Raw genomic sequence first — 27,461 nt, forward strand, 5'->3', positions numbered from 1 at the left:
GCAGTTTGTGTCTGTTTTACTGGAGCAACGTTTTTAGAGTTAAAGATTGAAACGAACCAAACAAAGACGTTCTGTGAAATCTGTGCTGTTACATGAGAACACACACGCAGCTTTATGATACACTCTCAGCTGCATTATTGATGCACACATGTATCGTGAAATGCGGCCGATTCTGTGTGACATGCTGCCGGGTTTGTTGTATGTTACCGCTGCATTAAGGCCTGAGGCTCTTTCTATTTTGGATCTGCTACAGTCTGTGCGCTTGTGCGTGTCCTCATATGTATGTAAGTGTGTCACTGTGTGCGTATTTTGGACCATTACAGTGATTGTCTTCCTCATGAACCCATAGCCAGGTTTCATGAGATGTTATCTGTATGTTGCATACAGATAACATCTCATACATGTTGTATAAGAAGACAGTTATAGTCACACTTTTGCCTCAATCAGCAAAAACACAGTTGTGACTGATTCTTCTCGGCGTTACCTTTAGCATGCTTGCTGTGTACATGGACCAATGAGAGGGCTGGACCTTTCTCACTGGATGTCCGTTAATAATACCATAATACCAGTATACGTGTGGGTAATTGTGCTGTTCTAGGACCAGTTCTGTTCTGGATCCAGGCTGCCAATGAAATCCTGTTGTTCAATCATCTTAACAGCGCCACTTCTTCTTCTTCTTGTCCTTAGCGGGCGACCAGCGGCGGCGGTCTGCCGCGCAACCAGTACGCTGCTGTAGGTGCCGCAGGTTCTCTTGCTTGACCAACGATTATCTTCCACGCTTTTCGATCTAAGGCGATGGTTCTTCCTGCTCGAGGTCAAGTCGAAGGGCCTTCAAATCATCCTGGATTTGTTTCATCCATGTCTTCTTTGGTGCATTTCGATGCACCCTCCAATCGGTGGGGCGGGTCAACCAGAGTAGGCCATGGGGGTAGCGGCTCGGGTCCATTCGACAAATGTGGCCAAACCAACGGAGTCGGAGGCGCTGGATTAGGTCGCCGATCGTCGGTTGGCTGCCGCAGCTGGTGAGGATGGTGTCATTCGAATGATGGTCGCGAAGGGAAACGCCAGGACGGTCCCAAGCCCGGCTGTGAAAGGAGGAGGGTGGTCGCCCTGCCAAGGCGACCAGAACCGATTAATCGGGGAAACTTGGCTCGAAACCAATGGAACAGCGCCACTAATGAGTTTTTGCCTTACTTAATTCAAGCCTGTGTCTAAATGAATGGTGAGAGAGTCATAACATTTATTTTAGTGGTCATGGGAATCTTAAATCGCCAGTCATACCTGATGCTAAACCAGCGGTCTCCAACCTTTTTTGCCCACGGACCGGTTTATGCCCGACAATATTTTCATGGACCGGCCTTTAAGGTGTCACGGATAAATACAACAAAATAAAACTAGTACTGGTACCGAAAAAAAGAAGATTTATTCATAACACACGTGAAAAGACCCAGGAAAACTGAGTAAACGATAAAAACGATAACAAAATAACGCTGAAAACCGATAAAAACCCTGAAAACTATACATTTCACACCTGAGCCTCAACTTTCGCGGCCCGGTACCAAACGACTCACGGACCGGTACCGGTCCGAGGCCCGGGGGTTGGGGACCACTGCTTTAAAATAGTTGCTGACATTTCTCAAAATAAATTGTAGAAATAGCTTTCTCCTTCTGTTGTTCATATTACATGTGGTCATGTTTCATCCACCCATCTTTTGCTTCTTGGGTTGGATTCTATGGATCGTGGAGGCAGCGGTCTAAGCAAACATGCCAAGGCCTTGAATTCCCTAACAAGTTGAGAGATATACTTTTGGTTTGCACAGCGGCCTCTTCCCAGTGGAGATTTCCAAGCAGATGCTCAAACCACTGTTGATGTAGAGGACTGGTGGCCCAAACAGCCAAGCTCCTCATCTCCATGGGAGAGAAAGCTAACTATTATTTTGAATATTAAGACTCAGTCTGTGACTATTGGTGAGGGTGGGAATGTAGACTGACCGGTAAATCAACAACTTTGCTTTTACAATCAGCTTGCTCTTCACCACAACAGAACGGCATCTCTGTCTCCCGTTCCTCTCTCCCCTCATTCATGAACAATTTTCTGAGGCGCTTAAACTGATTTGTTCTGAAACTGATCTTTGATCTCGAGTAGACACTGGAGAAGCTACTTCTCATTCCTGCTGCTCTACACTCTGCTCACCACCAGATGACACCAACAGAACCACATCATCTGCAAAAAATAGATAGGTGACTCTAAGGACCCCTCCTCCTGGCTATGACTGGCCCAAAAAATAATGGACAGAATTAATATCAAAGGAAAACCCGGGCACAAACCTAATGATGATGTAGCTCTTAGTACGGTTGCAACAATGGGCCAGGTGCCGCTTACTTCTCAAGGAGCAGGCCTGCAGTCCTGGTCCACATGCCTTTGAACCTTCTTGTGTTGTCAGCATGAGTTCGTTTTTGTCATCTGACCCATGCAAATATCTCCACGTCTCAGCCACTGATTCACCATTGTTGACTCAGCTTATGAACTGAAATGTGTGAACCTCTTCCCTCCTCTTCTTCATGTCTGTTTCATTAAGGTGATGCATGCCAGAGTTACACAGAGAGAAAACATCTGACCTGCATTTTTATGCCAGACTGTCATCTGTGATGTGAATGTTGAAGCTCGAGTATTTGTTTGCATGTCAGCATCTGTTTAACTCTGACAGTCGAGTTGTGTTTTACACACAGCTCTTAAATGCCGACTTTTGATCCCAGCTATGAGTCATGAATATGCAGAGACAGATACTATTTGAAAGAAGCTTTTAAATATAAAACACATGGACAGATAAATTCAAACAGGCATTCCATCTGGTGGCACTTATGCTCCAGGGGTTTGTTTCCAATTTTCTAGAGGTGCATGATTAAAGAAGAAAAAGTTTGTGCAGAGACCGTTTTAACTGTCGTGATTGAGAATGCATAAACACACTCACCAGTTCGTTAACACAAATGTCTAATCAGCCAGTCACATGAGAGCAGCTCAGTGCATTTAGATATGTAGACATGGTCAAAACAACCTGCTGGAGTTCAAACTGTACAGAATGAGGATGGCAGGGTCTCAAACTCAAACTAGGTTCTTGAAAACAGCAAATTCATTTCAAAAGGATCCCAGAGGCAGTATAATTCATGAGAACATGAGAATTGTATCGTGGATGTCCAGCCTACAAATCTGCTGCAGCTGTGTGATGGTATCATGTCAATATGGACCAAATCACTGTGGCATAGACTCAACAAGGTTCTGGAAACCTTCCTCAAAAAATTCAACCAATTGAGAAGCCAAAAGCAGATCAACCAGGTACTAGTGTGGGTGTTACATAAAATGGTAAATGGCCTGTATTTGTAAAGCGCTTTACTAGTCCCTAAGGACCCCAAAGCGCTTTACACATTCAGTCATCCACACACTGGTGATGGCAGCTACATTGTAGCCACAGCCACCCTGGGGCGCACTGACAAAGGCGAGGCTGCCGAACACTGGCGCCACCGGGCCCTCTGACCACCACCAGTAGGCAACGGGTGAAGTGTCTTCCCAAGGACACAACGACCGAGACTGTCCAAGCCGGGGCTCGAACCGGCAACCTTCCGATTACAAGACGAACTCCCAACTCTTGAGCCACGATCGCCCCACATAACACTAGAGAAATAAATAAAATAAACACAAAAAAAAGACTAAAATGCATTCCCAAATATTGGAAAAATGTCAATATTCTGTAGGTGGATTACTTAAAAGTGATCAGGTCTTTGTAGTAACTACAAGTTTCCTAATCCCAGACTCTATAAGTACATTCTGTATTATTATAATTGCTATTAATTATTATTAATTATTATGCTATTAAATATTTACTGGGAGCTTTCTCATTCTTGTTTTATACATGTTTTATCAAACCAGTGTCTAGGAGCATGTTCTTCAGTTTTGATGAATTGCATTCTGCAGATGGCTTGTAATGTAGTAATGTAATGTAGCCACCAGGCCCTGGTAAAAACTAGAGAAAACATATGTTTCTGACAAGAAATAGCTACATGAACTCTGTTTTCTGTACTTTAATAACTTTAAAAAATGGTGGCCATTCTCACCAGAAGCATTTATGGTTTGCAGTCCTTGTACTTGGAACAATCACATGTAAACAGGCTTTTGTGTACACAGGCTAATGAGAAGAAGTCTGGCTTAATTTTTCTGCTAAATGCATCAGACAAGCATCAACTTTCATCTGCTAATGATTGAACTGATCTTTACCTTTGGGATGTGAAAGGTTCAGAATATATTAAAGTGCAATTTATTTTGTGTTTTTAACCTGGTCTGGTTCGGTAAAGGATTGGGACAAGAGCTTTGATGCCATATGGTCTTTTTGTTGTTTAGCTACAACCAATGTTCCCTCTAATGTTTCATGTGTCTGAGCGTCCCTTAGACCACTGTGAGCAACAGCAGACGTGTGCACTGTGATCACGCCAGCATCCAAGTTACATGTTTATTAAAATAATCAAATTACAGCGTTTATGTTAGACTACTTTTAATTAACTGCTTTAGCCCACTTACAATGAAAATGTAAAAAAAATCTTGTTCATGACCTGTAGTATGTTAACACTACTGGAAGTAAAAATAACTTTGACAATAATTTTGAAAACACAACTGTAGAGTCTGTAACTCTGTCTGCAAAATACAGTAAATAATGACCAATGTTGGGCAATTAATTATATAGTTACTTCTTCAAAAAAGTAACTGAGTTTTGCACACAAGTTTTTTGCAGCTGTTTACCTAAAAATGCAGCCAAGACGTTTTTTTTAAATAAACATTTCAAACTATTTACAGAACAATCAGCTGTTCTGCATCAAATCTGATGCCACACAAATTATTTGTGTCACTCCAAAAATAATTTCTGTCACTATGAGATGAAGGAGAACAACAGCCTGATACCTGCAGGCCTGACAGCAGCAGATGTATCACTGCTGTAACACCTGTAACACTCAGCAGTCGCCTCATTGACACACACAACAACACTATTGACTACACTACACACTAACTACACACTAACTACACAAGATTTGCGCTAAACGTCTCAAATCTCTCACATCTCAAACACGCCGTCACTCCTAAAACTTCCCCCATCCTAAACCACTAAATGCCATGTTGCCATATCATTTTTTGATTGGTTCACATGGTACATTTTTCCACCAATAGGAAAGGCTGGGGTTTCTTTTGGTGTTGTCTTTGCTCACAGGCGGAGAGTGTTTTTCCTTATAAAACGCTGTTTTCACCGTTTCTTCCCGCAGTAAATCTAATCAACAATAGTATTCAGGAAGAAAAACAAACATTGCAGATATTTTTATCATAACTCTGGTTTTACATGGCCGATCAACACAATGTAAAAACTGGTATAAAGTCCACACTTGTTGTACACGTTGTCATTAACGTGGCTTCACTCCACATCAGCCGCTTTGCTAAAACACCGGTGTCGGCACATAAGGACGCTGTCATAGGCTGTCAACCACGTTGATTAGCTTCGTATATACAAATGTGAATCGCATTATTAGCTGGACTATGGGATAAGGTGGCATCGTTCCCATACGGGAGCAGCCAGTTACTGACTGACTAACACTGCAAAACAGAATTGTTAACGTATTTATTTTAATTTCATTTCAGGTTAGATTTTTTTTTTGTGCGCAACACAGATTTTTTCTGCGCAGAGACGTGCCAGCAGTACGCAACTGCTATTGATAACGTTATTAGGAGACACCATTTGTGTATCATCTACATAACTGAAATAATTTGTTATAACAGATTTGGAAAACAGAGTGAGGAGGAAGCAGAATCACTTATTGTTGCATTTTCTGAAAATTCAATGAATAGTCGGCTTTGTTCCTGGTTCAGTCACAGTAAATATAATTGAAGAAAACAGGAAGGACGCTGAAATATCCCCAGCACCCCCTTAACCCTGCCTGCTGTGCCTGAAATGGAAAATTTATCTTCCTTGCTCTTCTCCCCCTTCTTGTCTTCTCCAGGTCTCTCTCAGGTCGAATTGTCGGAGGAGTTTGGTGGTTTTTCACCCTCATCATCATCTCTTCCTACACAGCCAACCTGGCAGCCTTCCTCACCGTAGAGAGGATGGTGTCCCCCATAGAGAGTGCAGAGGACCTGGCCAAGCAAACAGAGATCGCCTATGGTACCTTGGATGGAGGCTCCACTAAAGAATTCTTCAGGGTGGGGACACGTTTCTAGAAGTGCAGACGTTGTAGTCAAGAGCAGTCTGAGAAGGAATGTTTTTCTACACAATAACACAGATATTCTCTGCTCCTTCACCAGCGGTCAAAGATCGCAGTGTTCGAGAAGATGTGGTCGTACATGCGGAGTGCAGACCCATCGGTCTTCGTCAAGAGCACTAGTGAAGGCGTGATACGGGTCAGAAAGTCAAAAGGGAAATACGCCTACCTGCTGGAGTCCTCCATGAATGAGTACATCGAGCAGAGGAAGCCCTGTGACACCATGAAAGTAGGAGGCAACCTGGACTCTAAAGGCTACGGAGTGGCCACGCCTAAAGGATCGCCCCTCAGGTAGACTCTGAATCTGCAGATAGAGGATAATATCGGTGTCTTGTTCTGTCTGCTTTATTTGTGGGGAAATTAGGTCACTGCATGCAAACGTATCACACTGGGGTGTGTTTTTAAAAACATATGCATCATATATCATGGTCTCATAATATTGGAATGTAGTAAATACAAATTACTACTATTAAAAACTCTCAGCCAGTCTCTCCAGCGCCCTCTGGTGTGTGGATGCCGGCATGTCTAGTTCCTCTGGGCAGGAAAACTGAAAATTAAAGTTTTGTTTTATAGCTAAAATAATTTAGTTAGCAGAGCTGCTTTTGTCTGATTGACATCCAGCAGTACTGTAAGTACATGAGGAATGTCACAGTAATAGACAATTTTGTCAAAGTCTTATAGAATTATAAGCAAAACCCACTAAGTGTATCAGAGCTGGAAGAACTTGGAAGATTTCCACTAAAGGATTTATTTATAGTTTGCTGACTGACTATAAGCGCACAATAGATTTTTCTGTGACAGTTTCCCAGTTTGGAGCTACTTTTAATTAGTTTGTATAAAGTGAGCTACTTATCAAGAGTTCAGCTCTGCTTAGAGGGTCACAAGATTAATCTGAGGGATTGTGAAATGATTAATTGGAGAGTAAAGAACTTTTATCTTCTGCTTGTGTGGTGAATCACTGGATAATTTATCCTTTTTGAACCTCGCACGGCTGTTTAAATGAAACAATGCAAGCAGAAGAATAGCTTCTTCATGGAACAACTTTCATATATCTTATGTTATTGTCTTCGGGTCACAAGCTTAAAAGCTTGTGATGCATATAGTGGGACTGAAATGTCAGTGTTTGACTCTGAAGTATGGCTAAGTAGAAGTTTTACAGAAGAGGGAAATAAAATAAATGGCTGTATTGGTTTTATATAATCAGTGGAATTACTTTATAATTTACTCTTAGGAAGTGAAACTGAGGAGACGTCTGCACAGCACAGAGCGATGACTGACTGGCATTAACAGAGCAGATCCAGGTGTTTAGACATGAAAATTAAATGTCAAAATTGGCGATGATTGGAACATGAAAACGAATCTAACCCCAGAGAACAGCTTCTTAGACTTTTCGACTTGTTTACTGTCTGTCTGTGTGTCTGTGTGTCTGTCTGTCTCTTAATCTGTCTTTTTGTCTGTCTTGTCTCTCTCTTTTTGTTTGTCTTTGTCAGTATCTGTGTTTGTCTGCCTGATGCTGCCCTGTCGGCCTTTTTGCTGTCTGTTGTCATTTGTTACGCCCGTCCGACTGCCTACCTGCCCGTCTTTGCTTCTACATTCACCAGAATCCTGACATCTAAAGTAGCATCCTAACGAATCTCATTCTGTGTCTGTCGATCAGTCTTTGAGCTTTGCTGCTGTCAGGTAAAACGCTGCTTTAAGACGAACACTTCGATGAACCTCATTCATGTTTATTTATCAGATATGACAGTTTGCTGACGATCGCTGAAGTAAATAATGATTATTCTGGACAGTTTAAAGTTTTGCATTTGCACAAACTAGTATTCTTACACTTAAAAGTTTTCCTTGACGTCCACTAGAAAGCAAGATCCTTGCATGATGTAAGACTGTAGAGTTCCCATGCTTGAACAATAGGCCTGAGTATAAGAGTAGAAAAGTGCTATTAAAGAATTACTCCATTTACTCTTCAGCATCATGCAGGGAGTCACATACACTCTAGTCTCTGAAGTTTGTCACCCCCACTCGCATCCCTCCTGCTAAAGGGTGGACTTCCTGTGTATCAAGGGCATCGCTGGAGGTTTCTTCCTGTCAAAAGGGAGTAATTCCTTCCCACTGTCGCCAAAATACTATACATCTCATAGTATTTTTTTTTCTTTCTTATTTTCTTTTCTAAATGTACTTGTATATTGTTCACATGTTGAAATAAATTACCAATCAATCAATCGCTCCCATTACAGTGAGTGAGGCGCATCACTCCTGTTGCAGAGCAGTATTTCTGAGCATGAAGAGCCACACTCACATCAGACACGGCTGCTCCTACAGCTGGGCTTCCTCGCTTTCATTACAGACTGTCAGGAGTGTCACTTCCACTGCAAAGCATGATGTAAGGTGTAGCAATCAGGGAGGACATCGTCACTCCTCAGAGAGTGGTCTTTGTAGGCTTCAGGTTTGTCGCTCCTGCAGATGAGCATAATTCCTATAGAGGAAGAGCATCACATCTATTAGAAAGTAGGGCTGTGGTGATTCTTCTGTTCTGGGTGATGGGATTCCCGTCCATGAGGAGCATCACTGCCTAATTTTGTGATAGAAATCAAAATATTCCCTCCCCCAGTGATCCTGATCCCAGATGTGAGGCTTTATCACTCCTGTATTACAGTGAGATTACTGTTGCTAGAGTCCCAGATGTGTTTTGTGTAATTCCCATAGGAGAGCTGGGTCCGCAGGCACAAGGAGTATCAATGACAGAGACCCAAGTGACATGTGCTGTTTGAACTGCGAGATGGTGTCACTACTGTAGGACAGCAGGGCTGCAGCTGTGAGGCTGATTGGAGTAAAGAATACATAAATACATAAATAGGAAAACAAGCAATACTCTTGAGCAAATGAGCCCAACCTGACATGTAAAATTTTAATGAATTTTTCCATTTAAATGTTACATTTGATAACAGATGAGTTGTTGGTTTAGTGCCATTTAAGGTGAATTGAAAAACATGGCTTTTGTCCACAGAAGAGGAAAAGAAAACAGAAATTGAGCTGAAAATAGAACCTGAGGTGGAGCTGGTGAGTTTTAATTATACCTGACAGCAGCATAAAGTCACGATCTTCCTTTTTCTTTGTTTCATACATGAATGAACTCAGTCCATGTTTTTATCAGATGTTCAGTGAAAGAACATCTTGTTCTCATTCTCTCTGCTTCATGTCAGCAATTTACAGCCAAACCCCGAGTCAGAGAAAGGCCGATGAGCTAGAAGAACAAAGACTGCACCATATTTTTTTCCCTTTGAGTTTTGAATCTATTTAATCCCTAAAAATAATCTGTGTGCAGGATCTGACTAATCAATCGACGGATCAATAAGTCACTTTGAAATGCAGCTTGCATAGAGAAGGTGGTATGTATTTACCTCCCTGCTGTAGATGCAGGAAGCACCAAATCAACATTTTTTTAAAAAATATATAAAGGGTTGAGTTTTTGTCATCAGTTGCTTAGCAACACAGTTGTGTTAAACCCCTTGAATGCTGAGCATATTGTATAATCAACTTAAAAACATCAAAAAATGAGCTCTTGAGTTCTCTGTGAGCAGTCTGCTCTCTCTGGGTTGACTCTTAGTACGAACAGATGACAATAAAAAAATCATCAGTTGACTTCATTCAATCTGCTTTCTGCTCATCATCCTTCTGCTGTTTCCCAGCCACTGTTTCTGAGCCTTAACCACGACTGTGTTTCTGCACGATTTGTTCCAAATGACGTTCTCACAGTTTTCACAGAATCTGGCTGATAGGATTCAAACAAACGGTGATTTTCTACAATAAAGTGCTGCGGGGATGATGGGTTTTTGTAGGCTGACTTGGAAGCTAAAAAGCAAAACAGATTTTGATTTTTGAGTTAGACTATTAAATAAGCTCTGTGGGAAATAAAGGTTTTGGATACTTACACATTTTGTTGGGCATAATAAGGTCCATAGGCTTCAAGACTTAAAGTAAAACCTTCAAATTTTATGAAATGAATATTTACTTATGTACTTGATGTTGTAGAACAAAACATAAAAATCTCTGAAGTTCATATCAACCACAGTCAAAAATCCTGCTGACTGCGACACGGGAATTGGAAGTGCACAGATTGTAGGACTGGCTTCTTTGATATCCCAACTGAGATAATCCTGAATAATTAGGAATACCACCAATCTGACCAAACAGCTGTGTGAAGACATGAAATGTAATTTAGCAGGACTCTTCTCAGTGTGAACACAAGCATCACTTCTGTGAACAGTTACGCCGGGTTCAGACTTTTTGATTTTGTTCTGACCACATCAGAATAAAAGATAAACTTTGTTCTGGCCACATCAGAATAAAAGATAAACTTTGTTCTGGCCACATCAGAATAAAAAATACTGGGAATGATGAGACCATACCAAACAGAGAGGTTAAAACCTAGAAAAAATACATACATTTTCCTGAAAACATTTGAGGGGAGGAGTAAATATGGATTCATTTAGATAGTCAACAGCTAGTTTTCAGCTTTGCACAGCTAGCTCCACAAGTCATTAATTAGCAGGATGGGAAGCTCCTGTGGACTGTCATGAACCGAAGTTCAGTACACAAGCTGGACCCAGAAGCAGAGACAACACGCACAGGAGTACGAAAAATAAACTTTATTTCAACTAAAGGTGCCCCGGAAGGGTCAAAGGAAAACACGCGAGAAACTAGAAAAACCAAGGGACCGGGGGATGAGTTAGGCAGGAACGCCGTAATCGGGACTGTGGGAGGCTGCAACAGAAAGAGGAAGAGAGTTACTGGGGAGCGGGGAAATAGCAGCATACGTGAGTCTGAGTCTTACAGTGAAAGCGGGGCCGTGGGAGCCGGAGGGAGGGGTGAGGGTCCGCGGGGGAGCTCCAGGAAAGTAGAGGCGATCGGTACCGGAGGTGATCCAAACTCCAGACGAGCAGGTGGCTCAAAAACACGCCGAGCTGTTACCGCTGTGAGACGACTAACGGACTGGCGTGGAGCAGCTGGCTGGGCTGGATCAAATAGTCCACCTGATAATCACCTGAGATGGGATGCAGGTGTGGAGTTAACAGCCACACCCGTGGGCGTGGGCATCCCATCAGCTCCTCGGACACCGGGCCGCGGACCATGACATGGACACACACCATTACTCCAGACATACAGCTGTCAGCACGGTATCCCTTCCTTCCATTACGCACGCCTTGAAAGTAAAGGCAGCATTCATGATCCGGAAACAATGTTTCGTCTGTCTCAGTCAGGAAAAGCAACAATTTTTCAAAATAAAAAACAAGTATTCTCTAGTCTGAACCCAGCGTGAGTGATTCTCCTGATATGTCAAATTTGTAAAATTACTATTTTCAGCATCTGATTCACAAACATTTTTAATCTGAATTTAATCTGAGTTGTTTCACACTGAATTTATACAGATCTTTTTTTAAATTAAATTATGCACTTTAGAACAAAACTCTTCTGCTGCTTTCACACTCATCACATCATCTGTTACTGACATTTCAAACTGAATCACTGCTGCTCATTGATCATTTTATTGATTTACCATGTTCAACATCATCTGCTGCCTTCTGCCACACTATAGCTTTGATCATTATGGTATGTAAAGGGGAACAACAAGGACATGTACAATGACACAAAATTTATATTTAAAAGACATTTACCCTTTAATTTGAACTGATTTACACCTGAATACTTGACTGGTGTTCCGCCTTTATTTATCAGGTATTGACTAGAAGTAAATACAAGTGGCGCTTTGCTGCACAGCAGTAAAATGGAATCATTTTCTGTTTTTTCCACCCAGACAATATTAAAGTGCAGTTTACCTTTCCTTTGGTTTTGAGAAACTTGCTATTCTGCTACAACTAATGGCTGAGTTTAACACAATCCACTGAAGCAATTGTTGAATGAGTGAATCAAGCCAGACATTTACAAGTCAGAGCCAAGAATGAGCTATAGACAATGCAAATTAAATCGAGAAGCTGATGCCATATTGGCATCGGTGTGGTGCCATTGTTTCATAAAATAATGAATGCAGTGATTAGCCTTGTTTTGGAGAATTGGGACCCAACCAGTGAGACCATTGTCAACATAAGCTACCACTAAAAAGATGCTCACAAACAGGGATTTTTACCAGTTTTACTTATAATTAGAGACAGAAATTAAAGTGTTTGTCAAACATTTACTATTGATTGTTATTTACTTTAAAAGTCTAAATGATTCTTGTATTATAGACTGATATTCCATTCAGTATTGTATACTTATTTATGACATTTAATTCAATTCAGTTTTATTTATACAGCACTGAATCACAACTACAGTGCCCTCAAGGCGCTTTGTAGTAATAATAATAATAATAATAATAATAATGGATTGCATTTATATAGCGCTTTTCAAGGAACCCAAAGCGCTTTTACAATTCCATTCATTCACTCTCACATTCACACACTGGTGGAGGCAGCTACAGTTGTAGCCACAGCTGCCCTTTATATTGTAAGATGGACCCTACAATAATACATACAGAGAAAAACCCAACAATCATATGACCCCCTATGAGCAGCACTTTGGCGACAGTGGGAAGGAAAAACTCCCTTTTAACAGGAAGAAACCTCCAGCAGAACCAGGCTCAGGGAGGGGCGGGGCCATCTGCTGCGACCGGTTGGGGTGAGAGAAGAAAGACAGGATAAAGACATGCTGTGGAAGAGAGACAGAGATTAATAACTAATTACATTTAAATGGGCATCACACCTTTATTGAGTTTGACAACGGTGTTTCTCCATTTAAAGACCACAGTGTTCGGAGATTCAAAAGAGACTGCATGAGTCCTGTAAAGTAGACAGTCAGTCACTAGTGTGCATTACCTGAAGATTTTCCCAGTTCAGAAAATTTGATAAAAAAAAATGATGGCATTTTTCTCTAACTGTAAGTATTTGGTCTACTTGCATTGTAATGTTCACAATGCAGGAGGAAGATGCAGGAAAACAGCATGTTACAAGGTCTGGGCTGAATAGCAGTGAATCTGTTGTCTTTATGTACCATCATTAATAATATCATGCCTGTCATAGGTACACATGTGTATTAATGTTGCTGTCTTCACTGTGGCAGTCGTCTGTTCATTAACACCAGGTTCCCTTTTATCCCTTATTGTTACTATCATCCCCGTAGAAACCCTGTTAACTTGGCAGTGTTAAAACTGAACGAGCAGGGCCTGTTGGACAAATTGAAAAACAGATGGTGGTATGACAAGGGAGAGTGCGGCACCGGGGGAGGGGACTCCAAGGTCAGATCACCGTAACCCCAACGGGTAACGACAGGCAATGGCACACCAGGGTAACCGGCAATAACCCAGAATTCGCTACCTAACTAAAACACTCTGGATGGCACCAATGAAATGCTACAGGAACCTTCTATTTGGTGTCTTTCTCAGAAAATTATTACAGATAAGTAGGAGGTGATAGAGCCATCAAAACTGTGACCTTCTTTGTCTAAGACATTTTTGAATTCTTACTTTCTGATCGATGGGGTATTTTACAAAAGAACATCTTTCATTACTAAAAGACTAACATCCACCTTACTTTCAGTACTTTTTAGTACTTTTAGTCATGTAGAAGGAAGATGGTGATTTTCTTCAGGTTTACACAGTGACAGAAAGGTTTTCGACCCTGGACTTGAACAAAAGAAGTGACTTAGGCAACCAGAGACTGGACCAGTGACCAGCCTTGAGAAACAATGAACCCAGCCACTTTGGGAAACTCAGGTTGTCTACCTGCATTTATACCAGAGGAACCAGCAAAACTTGATTTACATATTTAAAGTCTAGGAGTTGACTGCTTAAATACTGTAGTGTTTCATAGTACTATAGGACATTTATCTGTAAATTTATATACAAAAGTAAAAGATTGGTGAAATACGTCCCAACCGTCTGTCTTAGGTGTTTCAAGTCTAATATGGATAAGAACAATATTTCAGAGATAGGAAGGTGGACTGTTTTACCTATATAAATATACAGCCTGACATTAAAACCAACTTTTGTGGTTCTACCTCTGGTTGCTGTGACATGTCATATGGGCAGAAGGTTGTCTGTGGCGTCAGGCAGTATATAATTAGAGTACTCAAAAGTTGCAAGATGGGACTTCCCCAGATTCAACATGTTTATATGCCTGGTTTAGATGCTCGATTGAGTTGGGATCTAGACTTGCCTAGACAATGTCTGTCTGGGTTTCTTAAGGCTTTCTAGAGTGGTTTTTGTAGTGTGGCAGTACAGGTTGTCGGGCTGATGAAAGCAGAGGAAAGCCATTCTAGGACCCGGGGTTTCCTGGAACAACACTGAATTGTAAGACAATAAATGCCTTTTAGTGACCAAAGGTTCAAAGGTTGTGGCTGATTGGTTCAGCATACAAATCTAGTCTGTTCCTGATCCTGGCTAACTAGCAATGAATTGATAAGTACTAAGCCTACTTAGTAAAATACCCCTTCAGTCAGTTTTGTCAGTTCAATCTTATTCCAGAAAAAGTTAGCTGTTCAGCCTTCCTCGCCTAGAGACTACAGTTTATAGTATGCAGTCTGTTTTTTAGACAGCTTATGATGCATTCTTGCTCAGAAAACCCAAAGTTCCCGGAGTGTTTTCAGCCCTTGCCGGTTACCCAAAGTGATATAGTAATACACATCTCGCACGTAGGGAGTCAGGCTAAACCAAGCTAGATGGAGTATTAATGCATATCACTTTGATGCTGACATTTTCCAGAGTTTTCCGTGTGATTGTGCCTGTTTTTGTTTGTTTGTTTGTTTTTCTTTCTGCTGTTTTTGAGGTGTTTTCTGTAGTGTTCCACAGCTACTGTACTGCTAAAGTCACTTTTGATAAAAACGTTGCTGCCACCACCACTGCTGCTGCTGTAGCTATCGCAGCCCTGTTGCTGTGCAGCTGAACAATAACATAAGATAACATGGAGGTGCATAATGTTATTTATGTTATTTCCAATTCCCCTCCCTTCCTCTTATGGTTCTTTGAAGAATCCCAGTAAACCTAGCAGTACTGAAGCTCAATGAACAAGCCGTCTTAGACAAGTTGAAAAACAAGTGGTGGTATGACAAGGGGGAGTGTGGACACAAGGACTCCGGCAGAAAGGTCAGTTCTTGAGGCCTGGTCCCAAGGTCATGTGTTGGTTAACCCCCTACACCACCCCACCCAATCCCCTCTCCCCTTCCCTTATTAGTTTCTGAAACTCCAGCAGCTACACTGTAAAAACAAAAAAAGTTGAGCTAATTCATATTTTTGATCTTTTTTTCCACATTTTTATTGACTGGTATGCTTTAAGCTAAAAGTTACCTGGAAGAAAGTGTTTTTATAAGTGAAGGCACCACTAATAGTCTGCAGCTAAATAGAAAGCAAATGTTTGTTTATTGTCCTGCATTAAAAATGTATTTTTTAAAGTCAGTTTAAATTCAAAATATGAATCCTGTAAAAATTCTGTTTACATTTAAGGAGATAAACAGATATCAGTAAGACAAAACCAATAACAGAGCATGTTACTACTCTCTGGGGACCAACACTGTTCCTTGGCCTTGAGTAGTAATGTAGCATGACCTTTACACTTTATACATACTACATCACAGTGACTGAATTCATTTAGGTAACCTGGGGTGAGGATCCTGCATGAGGAAGAAAATACATTTTTAAAATGAAAGTTCTTAAACATCTCTTAACCTGTAGATAACTTCTTCAAAACTCAAATAGATATCAGCAGATGAATGTGAACAATCAGCAGCAAGCTTTCTCGTGCCTGGTTGTACTTGTTTGTGGTCAGAATAATGCAGGTAAAACATTTTTGTGAAGAGCAAAAAAGAAAAGCACTTGTCAAAACAAACTCTTAAAACCTTTGCTAGCATTTGACAATAATTTAGCCTTTTAAGCCTCGTTTCCATTAGTACCGACTTGGATCAACTCGCCACGACTCGACTCAGATCGACTGGTTTTCCATTACGATCCAGTACTACTTGATGTGTGTGGTTGTCACCATAGCAATGCATCCACGTGTCCCATTATGTAATTAATGTGCGACATGAGCGCTACAACAAAGGTGTATGTTAAGGCAAAAATATACCTGCTGCTAAGGCTGTGCCTTTTTGTCAGACTCGTGGACCACAGGGTTGTTTCTTGTAGCGGTTTCATTCGTTGCCAGCTCTTATAAATGGGGGCTTTGATTTTCCTGAACAAGACACTCTCATAAGTCACTGAGTGACACTACTGACCAGCCAATTGGTGGAATACAGTCTAAAAAAGTCACATTTTAGTACCTGCTTGGATCCTGGTACCTGGTACTCTCACTATGACCTGATGGAAAACCCTGAAAACCATGGCGAACTGTGACGACTCGATCCGAGTAGGTCCTAATGGAAAAGTTGCTCTATTAGATCTTCCAATAAAGCTACACTTGTAAACAATGACCAGTGGACACAACAGGAAAGGTGTTTTCAGTAGAGTAAATGTTTTAGTGAGATTTAAGGTGCTCATTGGGTATATTTTGTTACCCCTTCACAAAGTGAGGGTAGTTGTTTGTCTCAAGTCCTTAAAGTAAGGCCTCAGTAATACAGGCCAAGGGACCTGCCCTGGAAAACCTTGTTTGACAGGGAAAAATATGTATTTTCAATGATTTGGCAAGTAGTGCTGTAGTTTGCTTAACTGTTCCTGGGTGAAATCATTCGCAAAGATGGTGCTGCCAACAAAAGATGCGCCAACACATTTCAAAAGGCACATATTTCACACTGAACAGAAACAGCTTCTGTTTGTTTCCCAACAAATTCATACAATCTATGTGTGATTACAGCAACCTGCAAGTGGCTAAAGCATTTGCAACAAAGTTTCTGGCGCATCACTGTAGACCTATTTGAAACCAAACCAGTGACTGCCAGCAAATACTCACCAACTGGTTGAGGAATAATGGTATGTCCTGTGACTGAAGCCTCAGAAGGTTAAACATGAACGGTCTCTTCTCACCTATAAGTATGAAAGCAGGTCGCAAAGTGACAAACTTTTCATTCAAGGTCATAAAGTCATTTTTTAATTGATTATTTTTTTGGTTTATTGAGGATTTTTGTTTTTGTTTTTACAGTGTATCACTGCTAGTTGACCATTCTGAAGAACTGAAAGATAAACATATTAAAACATGAAAACATTTTAATATCCTGATGGCATGTGTAAACCCCACAACTCCAATTTGTACTCCTGACTTAAACTGAGAAGCCGCTGAAATGTCCTGAGTATTTTTCATGAACTTCTTTCCTACCAAACGTGCTTCAAGCTCGAAGACAAATTTATGCAAATTGGGAGGCAGACGAGCGGGGCTTCAGCCATTTCTGACAAAGCAGACATTTTTTGGAGATAAGGGGTTTTCACGAGTCCAGATCAGTGGAAATCCATCAGATTTCTTCAGAGGCTTTTCTCTGCTCAGCCTTCCTTCTGTTCTCCAGAATATTCGGTGGTCAGCACAGTTCAATGGAAGCAGCCGCAGACAGACGGACGAGCGACTCTGCTGAAAAATGTGACCTTTTACATCACTTTTAATCGCACATCCAACTGCCTTTGGGCGCCACTTTTACATGTGTATTTTTAGTCTCTGCTCGTGGCTGTACAGTGTCACAGAGTTTTGAAAAAGACACTTTGTCTGCTAAAAAAGAAAGAAGAAGCCGTCAAACAGACGTAATCAGGCCCCGAAGATAAGCTCCAGATTAAAGCAGGTTTGCGTTCCCTTCACACAGGTCAGATGTAAAATGTCAGATTCTTATAAATGCAGATATATTTGCCTGTTTCTTCCTCTCTCACTCTTTGAGTCTCTCTCTCTCTGTTTATGGCTGCTGACCAACTTTGATTAAATTGAAGCAAATGACCACAGCTTTGCCCCTCCCACCCTCCCTCCTCCCCTTTCCTTCCCACACACAAATGCTGATGTTTTTGTCTCCAATCTGTCATGTACCTCCTGCTTCTTCTGAACTCGCTGAGTAACAGACCGTGACTAACAAATGGTGGAAAAACGTTCATCAATCTGTTGAGAAAAGACACTTTTAATGTCAGACTGAAAGTGCAGCGCTGAGAGTCGTGCCGATGATTGGTGTATTTCCACCTTCCCTTTGGATTCGTTTAGTGTAGAGAGAACTTTCCATAGCAAGAATATACAGAGATGATAAGATGTGTCCACTAATAGACATTCATTTACTAAAATTGATCTTTGTCATCTCTTTATTGAAGCCATTCATATCAGAAGGCTTTCGCATTATGTAAAAAAAACCAAAATCCCCTCAAGTTTTCCAAATGTTTAATGTGACATGATTAATTCTGGAGTTTATCTGACTTGCTGTGTAACATTTTGTTTACACTTTGTCAGTAATGGCAGTGATCCTGCTTCACAGCTCGCTGAGCTCAGCTGCTGGGTTTTTTCAGTAACACATTATACTACTATACTTTAACACCACTACATAGGACAACAGATTATGTACAAGTCTCACAAACAAAGAAAAGTCTGTTGATCTTATTTATGCAGTCTGTAAAACACTTGTAAATACAAGGGTGGTGACTGTTTAATCCCAGAAACAATTCTTAAAAGAAAATTGAACCTACCTGGTATCTAATCAGTGTATTTGGTTAAAAGATCTCTGTTAACAAGCTGATTTCCACTATCATTCACATGATCTCTTAGCTAACTGGTTAACAACTATAAAGCATCAATGAACAACACTGTTACATCAGATGTTACATAGAAATTCAGATGACTTTGTTTTTAAGAAGTCTGACTTTTTAAGTGTCTTTTGGTGGGATTTCCCAGAAGCTGATTGGTTGAGGTTAACATGACAGTGTGGAGAGGAAATCCCACTGATAGGCTCACAGCACTTCCTACTGTTGAAGGGAGGCCCCGCCCACTATTTCCTCCTTTCTTTTTTTCTAACAGGCTGCATGCTATTGGATGAAAAAGCTAAGTCACACCCACCAAAAACCAAGCGATGCATGTGAGGAAACGTGCAAAATACAAGAGCGAGAACTGAGTCTGTTTTAAAAGATTGTGATATAAAGCTATTTTTCATAAATGACACATTTCTATGACCGTGAAGACCAGACAGATTTAATGAACCTCTGAATTGAAGTATAAGACCTTTTTTTTTTTTAAGAATTTCAAGATAATTTTTTTTCCTCATTTTGTTTGCATTTTCGTGCATGAAGCTGCATGTGACAGATCATAGATGTGGATGTTCAAAGGCTATGATTGAGGCAATGGAGGGTCATTTTTTTCACGAGGAGATGAACATTAGCATTTGCCCTGTTCAGTAGGGTATTAAGTAAAAGGGTCAGATACATTTGGACTTTTAAATACATTTATATATCAGATAATATTGGGCTAAAGACTAGATGGTTGAATTAGACTCTTGGAGTGACAAACTCTCATTTTAATTAGCTTTAATGGATAAATGTTTGTTATTTGTTAACATTTGTTACCATTTATTAACTATTTTAACTGTTTCCTTATTGTGATTAGCCAGCAAAAAGTGATGATTTTTTACAAAGAGGAGTTTGTTCATATCTCAAAATAGACTTTGATGTACAAAAACATCAAAGCACAATTAAAACTTACTTTCCTGGCAGGTGTCACTGATTAGGTTTTATGTTTTGAATGGAAACTACAAAATTATCAGTTAGGCAGTAAATTTCAAATTTCAAATTTGAGTGGATGTCGCCCAAAAGTAATTTCATATTAAATTCCATAATTCAGGGGATCCCAGACATTCTTATATTTCCATTTGTCAGACTATCACAGCCTTTGAACGCTGCATAATGGTCTTCTTAGTTAGAAACTTAGCTTTGGGATTTTAGACCATTTTAAACTTTTTTTAAATAATTTTGTCCTTTTGCTTACAGTTGGATTCAAACCATAGTGATGTCATGCCTCTGTGCACCATGATTCGGTGTCTCTAACCTCACTTCTCTGTGCTGATAGGACAAAACTAGCGCGCTCAGTCTGAGCAATGTAGCTGGAGTTTTCTACATCCTGATTGGTGGGCTGGGCCTGGCCATGCTGGTGGCTCTGGTCGAGTTCTGCTACAAGTCTCGGATTGAGTCAAGAAGGATGAAGGTGAGAACAGAGAAATGATAAAACTGTAAAAACAAGTCTGCGATTTTTGCTTTTAAACGCTGAGCCTGAAATGTTTTAGCTGGATATCGCACATATCTGATGTTGCAGGACTTTTTTTAGCTTCTTTTGATCCAAATGAAGCACAGATGTCTATTACACAGCTGTCAGAAGTTGGGCTGTCCCGGCCAGCATGAACATACAATATATTGCCAAAAGTATCAATCTGCAGTGCTCGTCTGCCTTCACTCACATATGAACTTTAGTGACATCCCACTTTTATTCATGCAACTATATTAGCTTCAACTCTTTTAAGAAGGCTTTCCAGAAAGTTTAGGAGTGTCTTTATGGGAATTTCTGATCATTCTCTAGTAGCACATTTGCCAGGTCAGGCACGGATGTTGGATGAGAAGGTCTGGCTCACAGTCTCTGCTCTAATTCAGTCCAAAGGTGTTCTGTCAGGTTGACTCTGTGCAGGCCAGTCAAGATTAACCACACCAAACTCACTCGTCCATGTCTTTACAGACCTTGTTTCTTGCACTTGTGCACTGATTTGTTAACTGTTACAGAGGTAGATATGATCTGGAGGAGAGGTTGTTCTCCTCCAGATCATTTCTGAGCTTCAGCTTGAAATTTATCTGTTGAATACAATCTGGTGGTTTAAACAGCTGCTGGTGATGCGATCTAAATGAGTAGCATGGTACATGAAACAAGTGTGATTAGCACTTGGGAGCAAAAACATGTTGGGATTTTGCAGCCAGGATGGTGATGTGTACTCATTTACTTGTTTGTGTGCATCAGTCAGGACTCTCGCAGGAGCGTTTTGGAAGAGCTCGAGCATGATGAAAGCACGGATAACCTTCTCAAGGTTGTTTTTTGAAACAAAGTCTGGCAACAGATTTGATTTGCAAATTTAAGTTAAGAAGAATAAAAAAATAACATAAAAGTTCTCACAGAAGCAACACCAACAACTAGAGATAAAGAGGAATATTAGTGAATGAAGGTGATGGAGACAGATGGGTAATATATGCTGAAGAACATACGTAAGGGCGAACTGAGTAGGTATATCTGAATATTATCAGTGCACAGCTCATGTCTATATGGATCCAAGGGACAGAATAAAGAATTTTAGCCATATATTTAGTAGAGGTGGGAATCACCAAACATCCCACGATACGATATTATTGCAATTTTTTTAAAAATATTTTTTGATATTCAGATTCTGTACATAAAGGTAAACTTTATCAATATTCATTTTCTCTAATATCAAAGTCTCACACTCAGTCTTTCTCTCATTTCAGTTTGATTGTTGACAAACTGAACGGTTTGTATTACAGTCTAGTTCAACTTAACTGAATCAACCATCTGGTACAATTATAGCTATTCTGAACTATGCAGTTTATGAAAACTATGCAGCCCCTTCAGCAACTGAAGAATTTGAAAGTAAATTAAAACAAAATATAATTTTACATTAAATAAAAAAGTTTGAAACTTAATTAAAATAAAACATGTCTTAAATTAAAATAAGTAAACTGTCATGTTTATTGCTGACAAAAACAAGTTAAACACATTTGGACAGTGAAGGAATGTCAGGATTCTTGCTCAGAAAAAGGATCAACATGCTCTGAAGTCAGAGCACAAAAACCTTTTTGTAACAAAATATCGATTTCTGCTGTCCCTGTATCGATACATTATTAGCAAACAAAATATCACCATGCTACACAGTATCCATTTTTTCCCCAGCCCTAATATTTAGGGTAGTGCAACAGATTCAGGTTTGCTTTAGTCTGTTTAGTACTTACTGGTTTCTGTGGTAGTTCAGTTTTCTGTCTATGGGGTTAATTATGATGGCTTCAAAATTTCTGAATAGATTTAAAAGATTTTAGAACTTTCAGTCATGAAAACATCCCAAATGTGACCAAAATTACAGACATTTCCTGTATATTTTGTACTACTTTTTTTTGTAGTAGTAGTGCAACATCTCTGTAGGTGATATATAACCTTCGTTCCAGCTAAGTGGATGTTTTAAGCCTGGTCAAATAGATAAACATAATTTTAGTGCATGTTTCTTTTACACCAGAGAACTCAAAGTTCGTTCATTCATGGCTGCAGTTTTATTTTTAATCATGTGCATGAGCTGCTGCCCTTTTCTGCATGGAGCCACAGGGCAGGAGCAAAAACACTTCTGCCATTTCAAAGTACATCAACTGAACTCTGCTCATCTGCCACTCGGGTCTCGAGCTCCTCTTTATCGCCGGCGTCCGTATGTGATGAAACTGCGGTCGCCTCATTACTGACTGTGCTGGTTAATACTGAGACTTTGATGGGCTGCTCAGAAGGAACAAACAAGTCATTAGAGTCGTTTTTCCAGTGTGTCAGGTCTTCTCTGCGCTGGACTTTGCATTCACTTCACATTTCTGTCTGAGCACAAAGGGAGGACTTAAAAAACTCTGCAGTGGTGACACAACATGTGGCCAAGATTTCATCAGTGAGAGCAGATGGGGGCACATACGGAGCAGGGTTACACAACGGTTACCTGCTGCAGAGGAATTCATGTGAAGGAGCACGACAGCACTCACGGGACTGATAATCAATAAAGGAATATCCATAATGCATTCTCTTCTGATACATTATTGAAACTAGGCTGTTAATATTGCATCATAGTCTCCCGTAACAGAGAAGCAAAGGTTTTTAACTTCACTAAACATGTGGATGTGAAGCTGTTCTGGTCTTTGCAGCTGTAGCTTTTCTTTTTATTTAAGGTTGTTTGCATGTGTCTTTGTGCTCCAACATAACTTTGACCATCGTCTAAGGCACCAGCACTTTCTTACCCCAGCCCATCATATAATGGCTTTTTCTTAGATGCGAGACGTTCTTTGTCATTGTGGCATCAGCTGATACTGAGAGATAATGGTCCCATATTAGAGGTCTAGATAGTCTGTGTCCCATTTTCCTTTAGTTTTCACTTGTTGGTTTTCACTCAAACTTCTTGGTCAGGTTTATGTGCTCAAGAGTAACTGGTTAAGTTTAAACACTAAAACGTTCGGGATTAGGTTTAGAAGCTGAAAAGAACTTTGTTAGACTGAAGCACGAACAAGTACTTGATGGACTTGAGGAAGAGATTGTGGTTTGGGTTTAAGAAGCATCCTGCACTTGAAAATGAATGGTTGGGGTAGGGCTGGGCGATATGGCCTAAAATTCATATCGCGATATAATTTGAAGCATGTGCGGTAACGATATATATCACGATATATTATTTTCTTCTGTATAACGTATTTTCCACACTATAAGGCACACTTAAAATCCTTTCATTTTCTCAAAAATCAAGTGTGCCTTATGTATGAATTCTGGTTGTGCTTACTGACCTCGAACATTAAAAAATGTTTTAGTACAACTTTGGTAAGCTTCACTGCTTGATGGATTGTCAGAGCATTACGGCTGCCGTAGTGAGGAGCTTCACGGAGTAATCTGGGTCCAAAACTCCGTCGACTTCAGGTCCCAAAGTCAAACGAACACTAAGAGTTAAAAACGGTCTAAATTCTTTCATCTTTAATTAAATCATCAGCGTTGCTGCTTTATCGGGTGTAACAATTAAGTTTTACATCCATGAAAACATAATTTATTAAATTTAACGGAGTTAGAAGTTAACAGGAAGTTAGCTCGCTAGTTTACACCTAAACATTTCATACCATGTTCTGACTGAGAGATTTTTGAAACGAATTCAAACGTACGGCTCTGCTACCACTTCCAACATAAATGAAGACAGAAAACTAAACAGCAGTGGCGTTTGCAGGGTTACTGAAGTTGGGCTAGCTGGCATATAATGCTGTGCTACGTGATTGCTAGCGACACAGCTATGTTAGCATAACATTAGCACAGTGAAGCTGGAGGATGAACGTCAACTTTTTTTTCCACTCGATAAAAGTTAACGTGAGGGATTCTGGTGGTCAGGGACAAATGCAATCGCATAGCAGGATGCTGTACACGGGCCAAACTTCAGTCAGGAGAACAACTGAGATCATTCATCCACAATACGAGGTTAGTCATTAATATACTGCAACAACATGGGAACAGAGCAGCTGCAGAGAGAATTCAACATTAATGAATCAATGTTACGGAAGTGGAGGAAGCTCAGTTTTTGGCTTTCCCCATATTTCAAAAGTGCTTCATCTCTTTGCTGTGACTATCGGCATATTTTGCAGATGATAATGGTTTTAGCTGCTGCGATGCTTTCGACCAAAACAGGCGCAGCTTGATGACATCATCAACATGCGCTATCGCGATAGAGCGGTATAGTCAAAGTCTCTATCGTTGGCCAAATTTATATCATTTCTATCGTATATCGTTTATATCGCCCACCCCTAGGTGGGTATACGTGACAAAGATCAGGACTAGTTAGGTCTGGTCAAAGGACTCAAATGGTTTATTTATTTATATTTCATATAATAGTGGTTACATTTAGGTGCTGTGAAGTAGTTCTAGTTTTCAGGTTTCTGAAAACTGCAGTTAGGTTTACGAGGACATTGTGGCTTGGGTCACACAGCTCACAACAATAACCCATACAGGACCAGGACAGACCCCTCGCACTGATCTCATAACCTACTGTGTCAAGGCACAGGAAGTAAAGGACACCCTGTGCTCCACAGAGACACGACAGCGACACAACTGCATTAATTAATACCCGAGGGATGAGAACGCGCTAGAAGCTGAGATACTGATCGTGTTAAATCCATACACGACACTTTGTGTTTTCTAATCCCTCCAAATATCTGCCATGTGTTGGGATGTTTATTCAAGAGAAGAAATGCATTACATGTTACTTCCTGGACAAAGTAAGTTGTTGCATTATTTTTGCATTAAGTGGCGTGAGATGCTTTGTGGCTTAATTGCAGATGATCAGTATAAAGCTTATGCTCCATGCTCACATTCTGACACAACTTCCTGTCCTAATGAGGCCGCGGATCACTGAAGTTCTTTGTTCTTCATTAGTAACATCTGTGCAAACCTTGATACTAATTTGTCCCATAGAAGTGGAACCGGACCTGCTAGAGGGACATCAGGATTAATCTTCCTGGGACAGATGATTCTTCCTGGAGTTTGCTCTCTGTGTTGCTGCAAGAGTTTTCTCAAGATTTTCGAGCTTCCTGCTCCAGTCCAAAGACATGCATGTCCAGTCAAGTTTGTACATTCACTTTATGACAGTTAAGATATCATAACAACAGCTGTGTATTAGATTAGAAAAGTTCATGGTCTCCAAAAAAGGAATCCTTCCACGTATATTCCAACCTGTTTGCACTCATCTGTTTGAAACTTTCCACCTGTTTAAGTTTTTCCACCTATTACTCAGTGGCTTTATTACTTTTCTTCACATTGAGACTTATTTTGAATTAAGTCTCTACATGAAAATTCCCCTGTAAGTTCTATAAAGTCTTTTACTTATCATCAGATTCTTACTTTTTGTACTTACAAACTGGCCAAATCGACAAGTGATGCTTAAAATTCAGTTTTAGCTACAACAGGGCTGTCATTGGGGCCACGGTGTTGGAAGGAGACATTTTCATATTCAGGACACAAAAATCTCTGGTCTGCTTCACGATGGTTTAACAGGTGGCTATTGTTATCTGCAGGCAACAGCAGTGATGGTCTGACTGCAGGGACAGATGCTGTTTTGTTGTTGACATCATATGTAGAGCTGCTATCATCATAAAACCTTCTATCAAAATGAAAAAGATGGGCGGGAGATGCAGAGACATGAGGGGAGTACGCTCGCTCCAAGGCGTCGTAGGCGCTGAAGCTGCTTCAGTAAGTGAATAAATCCAGGATTTATTTGTACCAATCTGCCTGACGACTGTCGGCACTCTGCAGCAAACAGAGAGGGAGCGTGGGAGCCTCAGAGGCCCGATGCAGGATATTAACTTTGGATCCACATCATTAGTTTTACTGAGAGGTGAGGCTGAGGGAAAGAGCTTCATTCTGCTACTGAAAAACAACTTCTACTCTGATCACTTTGGGTGATGACTCTTTTACACACACACACACACACACACACACACACACACACACACACACACGGTGCACTGCGGTACACACTCAAGCATTCAAGCATCATTTATCCAAAAACTGGATGTGCAGCTGTGAAACAACTCATGGAGGCAATTAGGAGCCTTCAACCAGATCACTGTAGTTTATGCCAAAAGTCTTACTTCTCAGAGTCATAACTCTGTGAACAATATTAACATAAATAAAGTGCGTCATTATTTCTGACGTCAGCCGACTGAATGTCTGTGAATCAAACTAGAAATCTGAGGAATAAAGAAACTAAAGAACCTCAGTGGAAAAGCCGTCTAGTGTAATAGGAGGTAATACTTCCTCCATCCGTCCTCTTCCGCTAGGCAATGTTTACTGCTGTTAATTTGTTAAAACATCATTTTAAAAACACCCCCCCCCCACACACACACACACACACACACACACATTTATTATTGATACCTCATGAACGTCCTCAGCATCCACCAGGTTTCCACTCTGTGTTGGTGGATGTGGAAGCCAAAAACAACAAGCATATCCCTCCATTAATCAAATTAATCAAGGTAAGTGATCAGTAGAATACATTTCTATGCTGATATTTGGTGATTGTTATTATTCATGCTGGGAGCATGAACATCACATCTTTCACATAGAGCGAAGAGTCTGGAAAGTACACGGGCAAAAAGTAAAAATTTCAACATATGAAATATAAAAACTGAATAAATAAAAGAAACAACATGGACTCGAAGAATTTGTCGATAAGATCCAAATAGACTTTTTGCTATCTGGTCATGGATGGAAATAAAAATATCTACATTATGGATCTCCAGGGTAAATTCAGGTGAAATGTGGCTGATTAATTCTGGCCTTAAAAAGGTAATATTAATTTTGTTAACTGGAAACTGAGGTCAAGAGAAAAACGCACTGTTGAAACTATTTTCATCTGCTAAATGAAAGAGTTTTGAGATATTTTTCCTCTTTGCCAAACTATTTAAACTGAATTTAATAAAAAATGGTAAATGG

General features: G+C 40.4%; 1 protein-coding gene and 1 long non-coding RNA gene across 7 annotated transcripts in view; both read left to right on the forward strand.

Annotated features, from left to right (window-relative positions):
• The window catches only part of LOC146510534 (uncharacterized), a 5,146-nt gene extending 250 nt beyond the window's left edge, over positions 1–4,896 (forward strand). Inside the window, exons 1-2 of the long non-coding RNA XR_014876568.1 lie at positions 1–3,938; positions 3,971–4,896. The exon at positions 1–3,938 is cut by the window's left edge and continues 250 nt beyond it. This is a non-coding gene — a long non-coding RNA (uncharacterized LOC146510534). The remainder of the gene's footprint in view (positions 3,939–3,970) is intronic.
• Positions 1–27,461, forward strand: part of LOC146510531 (glutamate receptor 1-like) — a 441,677-nt gene that overhangs the window by 81,103 nt on the left and 333,113 nt on the right. For 2 of the 6 annotated variants that reach the window (XR_014876561.1, XM_085175657.1), the window contains exons 14-17: positions 6,034–6,232; positions 6,335–6,582; positions 15,310–15,424; positions 20,280–20,414. Coding sequence is in view for 5 of the 6 variants with exons in the window: in XM_085175657.1 (XP_085031783.1) it covers positions 6,034–6,232; positions 6,335–6,582; positions 15,310–15,424; positions 20,280–20,414 (697 nt within the window). In the remaining variant the exon portion in view is untranslated. Of the gene's footprint in view, positions 1–6,033; positions 6,233–6,334; positions 6,583–7,781; positions 11,885–13,464; positions 13,580–15,309; positions 15,425–19,238; positions 19,451–20,279; positions 20,415–27,461 lie in introns of those variants that run through there. The other 4 variants (XM_085175658.1, XM_085175659.1, XM_085175660.1 and 1 more) reach the window with 4 other exon arrangements.

Source organism: Neolamprologus multifasciatus, chromosome 10 (assembly GCF_963576455.1).
Source record: "Neolamprologus multifasciatus chromosome 10, fNeoMul1.2, whole genome shotgun sequence".
Taxonomy (NCBI): Eukaryota; Metazoa; Chordata; class Actinopteri; order Cichliformes; family Cichlidae; genus Neolamprologus; species Neolamprologus multifasciatus.